This window comes from Pseudorca crassidens, chromosome 7 (genome assembly GCF_039906515.1).
Source record: "Pseudorca crassidens isolate mPseCra1 chromosome 7, mPseCra1.hap1, whole genome shotgun sequence".
Lineage (NCBI taxonomy): Eukaryota > Metazoa > Chordata > Mammalia > Artiodactyla > Delphinidae > Pseudorca > Pseudorca crassidens.
In genome coordinates this window covers 29,622,697-29,629,610 of record NC_090302.1, presented here as the reverse complement: position 1 = coordinate 29,629,610, position 6,914 = coordinate 29,622,697, and the positions used below count along the sequence as shown (strand labels likewise).

General features: G+C 34.1%; 1 protein-coding gene across 1 annotated transcript; it reads left to right on the top strand.

Annotated features, from left to right (window-relative positions):
- Window positions 1–246: 246 nt before the first annotated feature.
- Window positions 247–6,201, top strand: CYLC2 (cylicin 2). The gene is made up of 4 exons (XM_067745467.1): window positions 247–281; window positions 1,927–1,967; window positions 3,513–3,634; window positions 5,092–6,201. Exons 1-4 carry the CDS (start codon window positions 247–249, stop codon window positions 6,199–6,201), a joined length of 1,308 nt encoding a protein of 435 aa, XP_067601568.1.
- The last annotated feature ends 713 nt before the right edge of the window (window positions 6,202–6,914 follow it).

Sequence of the window (6,914 nt, the reverse complement as noted above, 5' to 3'; positions counted from 1 at the left end):
TTGTAAATTGACCGCTGGTTATTTAGAAGGAGATGTTTATGTTTCAAATGTTTATGTACTTTCAATATACTGTTGACCCATGAATAACATGGGCTGTAGGGGAGCCAATTCCCACAAAGTCAAAAATCCACACAGAACTTAATAGTTGGCCCTCCAAATCTGCGGTATTACATTCAGGAATTCAACCAACCACAGATCTTGTAGTATGGTAGTATTACTGAAAAATATCCACATATAAGTGGACCCATGAAGTTCAAACCCTTGCTGTTCAAGGGTCAACTGTAATTTTGTTATTGATTTTTAATTGAATTGCTTTATGATCAAAGAATATTCCTCAGAGCTTACACAGAAATTAATGGACCATGCCTATGTACCACTTTTTAAATCTCAAATTTAATAATATTGTTTCATGACATAGTTCCTCTTTCAGAGAATTTAGAAAAGAGAAGTTCATAATCATGGTTGAAAATCAAAATTTCTTAAGCAGTATATAAATGTAGATTGGCTAGGTTTAAACCTAGAGATATAGTAGGGTGAGTAATTTTAATACACGCCCTCAGTTAAGAAATCACTAGACCAGGTAACTTATTAGTCAACACATCCTGAATTTTATTCAATTAATTCATTCAAAATTTTGTAGAGTGGCAAAAATGTGCCAGGTTTTTTACTGGGAACAAAAATTTTAATGAAGGTACCAAGATATTTTTGTACTGCACTTTATTCTTAATATTTATATAATGTTAAAATAAGGAAATCACTCTATGAGCATGTGTGTTTTTATGTGTGCGTGTATGCGTGTGTGTGTAAGCCCCAAACTCACTCATGATCAACAATGACATTATTTCTGTAATATAATGGGATGATGTATAATAATATTTCTTTAACAGATCTTAATATGTGCCTCCATTACAAATAAATAAGAATTAGATATAAAACTCCCCTTTGTGAGAATAAACATGCTCATATAGTACTAAGACAAATGGAAATTTGTAAATAGAAACTACTTTGCAACATAGTTTTATTTCTCATATTTTCCTAGAGAAGAAAAAAAGTCAAAATCCATATCAATGCTTGTGATATACACTGACACACACACACACACACACACACACACACACACACACATGCACACATTCACAGACAGACATGCATGCCATTGAGTGATTTGGATTTGGTTAAATTCTGAGATTATTTTGAGGATCTGATCTCACCTAGGCATAGTGTTTTTAAGATGATGTCTTATAATTCTTACAATGTCTTACAGTTCAATTTTAAGAGAATTTGGAGCATAAAGTGGGGAAAAATTCAATCATGGTGTCATTAAAAAGCCCATAAATGTCCATATTTCAGATACGCATTTTGGTGACTTTCTTTTTTTTTTTTTTTTTTTTAATTTCATTTATTTATTTATTTTTGGCTTGCTGGGTCTTCTTTTCTGTGCATGGGCTTTCTCCAGTTGCAGTGAGCAACTGCAGGGGGCCACTCTTCATCGCGGTGCGCGGGCCTCTCACTGTCGCGGCTTCTCTTGTTGCGGAGCACAAGCTCCAGACACGCAGGCTCAGTAGTTGTGGCTCACGGGCCTAGTCGCTCCGCGGCATGTGGGATCTTCCCAGACCAGGGCTCGAACCCGTGTCCCCTGCATTGGCAGGCAGACTGTCAACCACTGCGCCACCAGGGAAGTCCTGGTGACTTTTTTTTTAAAATGTTTTTATCCATCTTGTTTTAGTTATGTTGAAGTTTGTGTTAAAAACACATATTTGGTCATTTCTATTTTTCTAGGATGAAGTAATCTTACATAATAATAGAGATCTAAGAATGTAAAATATTTCTCTAGTTGGTCATGGCAAGTGTTTATGTACAGTAATGATCGTTAAATAGAGTGATTTTGTATAAATTAATTAAAACTTTCCCCTCTTATTTTAATAGCCAAAAAATAAACTTCGGGACATGTGATAATTACATCCCAGGTAAGAAAGTTCAATTTTTTAAAACAGGTATGATTAATTTTAGGGATAAGTAATAAACAACAGCTGTCATGGAGTATTACTAAAAATCAGCTTTTAATTTTCCTAAGCACCTTTCTCATGGGCTCAGTGAATACCTTCTAAAGATATTTTGTCTTACTATCCACAGAAGATTAAGTGAATATGTTCAGCAACATAAAGGTGGACATATTTACAGGTTAGAATTCAAACAGTTAGATAATCTTACAGTTGAAAGGCAGTGTAAAAAAATGGATAAATAACTTCTTACCTGTGTCAGGAACGTCTTCTGCTACATTGCTGATATTCTATATCGGACATATAATTGGCAAAAAAATTCATTACTTGACAAGGCCAGTCAATCTGATGGTGAAGGACTTCTTATATCAAGTAATCAATTTTCTCTCATATATTAAACTTAAATACATCTTTCATTCTGCATATTTTCTCATTGATCCTGATTCTATCTTTAGGAGACTCACAGGACAAGTCTATTTTCTCTTATATACAGCATTTTTGTACATACTTAAATAGATGAGGATATCTCTCTCACAGGTCTTATTGGTAACCTAAATATTTTTAACCATTTATATTATAGTTTCTATGTAACTCGACTCTCACAATCACAATTCTGTAGGTACTCTTTATTTATCGATTTTCTTCATTAGTATGCCACCGATGACAATGCGGTTCTGGGGTGTATGACATTTACTCTTGTAGCTTAGAATATGGTTACTAACTAAGGGGATCTTAAGTGTTAGCCTTTACATTCAGTCATATATTTACTGAATATTTTAAATAGGAACTGTGCTAAGTACTTTGGGAGTTACAAAAGTAGCTACCATAATTTCTGTTCTCAGTAGAATTGTATTCTAGCCAAAAGAGTATAAAGGAAAAATCTAGATTGGAAGAGATAGAAAGATTAAAAGGAAACAGTAAAACTGTTTTTTTTTCCATTTATATTACAGACTATATTAGTTTCACAATGACTATATAATTAACTACAAAACTAGTTAAGGGCTTCCCTGGTGGCGTAGTGGTTGAGAGTCCGCCTGCTGATGCAGGGGACGCGGGTTCGTGCCCCGGTCTGGGAAGATCCCACATGCCGCGGAGCGGCTGGGCCCGTAAGCCATGGCCGCTGAGCCTGCGCGTCCGGAGCCTATGCTCCGCAACGGGAGAGGCCACAACAGTGAGAGGCCCGCGTACAGCAAAAAAAAAAAAAACTAGTTAAAATTTTAAAAAATCAAATTTTATTTTCTCATATTAATAGTACAGAATTTCAAACATTACCAAATACATGAAGCCATAATTTGAATCATTTATTTATTAATTTACATATGATTACTTACTGCCATTTTATTTATTTATTTTTTATTTTTTCTAAACCAAACCAAATTTATTTATGAATTATTAACCTCTTGACAGTACTTGGGCAATGGGAAAGAATGGGCAAGAGAAACTTACTGCCATTTTAGGTCTGATAAAATTCTATTTATTCTGAAGTGTATGCTTAATGTTTTCTTATTTTAGTCAGTGAATTAAGTAAAAAATCATGGAATCAGCAACATTTTGCCCTGGTATTTCCCAAACCACCACGGCCAGGAACAAGAAGGAGATCAAAACCTTCCCAACTACAAGACAAAACAGTTCCTGTGAGTTTTGAAAAGATCACATACTTTTACTGGTAATAATCTTGTGAAATCATGTATAGCTATTTATGTTACAGATCATCATTGACCAATGGGATTTCTGTGATGATGGAAGTATTTTATATCTTTGCATTCCAATTCCAATATGGCTACTGAACACTTGAAATGAGGCTACTGCAACTGAGCAGTTGAATTTTACATTCAATTTGATTCAGTTCACACATGTGGCCTTTAAATGTCATATTATACAGCACAGTTGAAGGTAATTCAATTCTACTACTTGGAGAAAGTAGATATATTTAATTTGCATTTCAGTATATAAAAATTACTCCCTTATTTCATATTAAATATTTGCTCAGCAATCCCACATTATAGAAAATATGTATCCAAGAAGCACAGAAATCTGGAGATCCTAAGGCTACAGTTAGTATGAACATTCAGAAAATATTCCCCAGTTGGAGAAACACCCTCATGAGAATCATGGAGTTACATTATAAACTAAGGAAGTTTCAATGCTTTCTCATTTCCTATAATATAGAATTCCAGATTTTGAGTATTAGAAGATTAATATTTCCCAATGTTTCTGGAATCATCAAGGAATATGAAAATGTTCCAAGAAAAGTTTTCACAAAATAACATATCATGAACTCTTGTTTATTTTAGGGAATATATTTAATCAGTAGTAACCTAGGTTTCTTCTGTTTTCTCATCCTTTTTTCATTTTCCTTTCTTTATTAAATTTATTTTTACAGCCATTAACATTCTTTCCAAAATTTGCTATTTTTGCAATTAAGCTTTTAAAAATATTTGATTAGGAGTTGAAAACAGAATGTACCATTCTGCTCAAACTAATGTCCACTGAATGTTATAGTTTTCATTACTGCAGTTTCCTATCTGATACTCAAATTATATCTTGTCAGGCAGAGGAGTATTAGGCTTTTACTTTTAACCACAGGTAGCATTCTAAATTCCAGAGACTCTGAATATGACAATAGAGACCAGGATATGCCTGAACATGAAACTCTTAGATATTAGAGAATAATTAGTTTCTGAGTTAGCACAGAAATGGAAGGTGGGGAAGACATTCCAAGAAATCTCAAGAACACAGAGTAAAAAAACAAAAAAACAAAAACAAAACCTAAATCTCTCATGATTGTGAAGAGAGGTTCTGATTTGTCATTAGTCAGTGAAGTTCTGTGAGAATTTTAACATAAAATCTTGAGGGAATTATGAAGATCCTCTAAATTAAAATTAGGCCTTAAATGAAGCATGCTGTCCTTTAATACAAAAAAGGAACAAAGTTGAAAAAGCATAATAAACTATGCAATCTACCATTTACCAACTATTTATCAAAATCTAAAATCTTTTCATGGTTCAAGTTAAATGTATTCAATATCTGGTAATAAAGGCTGTGTAACTCACACACAAGTTGTTCATTATTATTCTAACCAATATTTCAGAGATATGATGAAGACAAATTAAGGGGAGCTCATAAACCACCATTATGGATGCACCGTTCTTTAATGAGAATTTCTGAGAGACCATCTGTTTATTTAGCTGCTAGGAGGCAGCCTCTACAGAAACCAGCTCGACACTCCAGGGAGGATGCTAAAGATGCAGCAAAACCTTTATCTCCATCAATAATTAAGAAAAGTAAGGAAGACAAGAAGGACAAATCAGATGCAGAAGCAGAGTCCACAGTTTCAGAGGAAAAACTTAGGAAAGGTTCAGAGAAAGAACCAGGAGCTAAAGAAGAGAAAGCAGATGCAAAGAAAGATGTCAAAATAGAGAAAAAAGGTTCAGAGAAGGGCAAGGAGTCAGTTACAGAATCTGAAGATGAAAAAGCAGGTGCAATAAAAGGTTCTGAAAAATACAAGATAGGTTCAAAGAAGGACAACGACTCAGCTACAGAATCAGAAGGTGAAAAAGGAGATGCAAAGCAAGACTCTAAAAAAAATAAGAAAGGGTCAAAGAAGGGCAAGGAGTCTGATACAGAAACAGAAGGTGAAAAGGGAGATGCAAAGAAAGATTCAAAGAAAGATAAGAAAGGTTCAAAGAAGGGCAGGGAGTCTGATACAGAAACAGAAGGTGAAAAGGGAGATGCAAAGAAAGATTCAAAGAAAGATAAGAAAGGTTCAAAGAAGGGCAGGGAGTCTGATACAGAAACAGAAGGTGAAAAGGGAGATGCAAAGAAAGATTCAAAGAAAGATAAGAAAGGTTCAAAGAAGGGCAGGGAGTCTGCTACAGAATTAGAAGGTGAAAAAGGAGATGCAAAGAAAGATTCCAAAAAAGATAAGAAAGGTTCAAAGAAGGGCAAGGAGTCCATTACAGAACCAGAAGGTGAAAAGAAAGATGGAAAGAAGGATAAGAAAGGGAGCAAGGATTCAAAGAAACCTGGCGAGAAAGGAGATGAATCAAAGGACAAGAAAGATTCAAAGAAGAAGGAGAGTAAAAAAGATAAGAAAGATGAAAAGCCTGGTGAGGCAGATAGTGAGTCAAAAGATGCTGCCAAGAAAGAAAAGAAAGATGCCAAGAAGGATGCAAAGAAAGATGCCAAGAAGGGCAAGTAGGCCTTGGATGGTAATTCAAAAGAGTATTTGATGGAACAATTTTAGTAGTCTGAAACTGAATATATGAAAAGGGGGATTCAAAGAATTAATGGAATAAGTTTTTAAATGGGGGAAAGAAGAACACAAAGATGGGCTCAGAAAACCTTCATGAAAAATATAAGAAAGACGTTAAAAGGACTTGGAGGATACTTATGCTAAATTTGGGGATATGAAGAATTCAATGAAAGATCCCTAGAAAGATTCATAAAGAATATTCAGAAGTTAATGATGTTGAATCTGTGGATACAAAGAAGAAAAAAATCAACAAAGGCGTCAACAAAATTCAAGGATCCAGATATTGAAACCATAGATTTAAACAACCTGAAATTGCACCCACAGATTTAAATAAAGAACCACAGGAGTCATGAGAGGAAGTCAAACAAATTTCATAAAGTCTACTTTCAAATAAGTACAAATACAAATTAAAGGTAGTGTTCCTCAAAAGAAAAAAAAAAAAAAAAGAAAAAGAGGAAAAAAATTACTGCTTTTTTGTGAGCCTGTACCATCTCTGAAGTATAAACAGCCACAACCAGGTGGATGGATTTTGAATACTCTGCTTCCAAGACAAGATAAACATACTTGGTAAGTTAGTTTTGTTTTCTTTTAAGTCAAATAAGATTAAAAACAATTAAACTGACTTAAAGGTTTGAATTGAAATTTATCATTCTTATAAA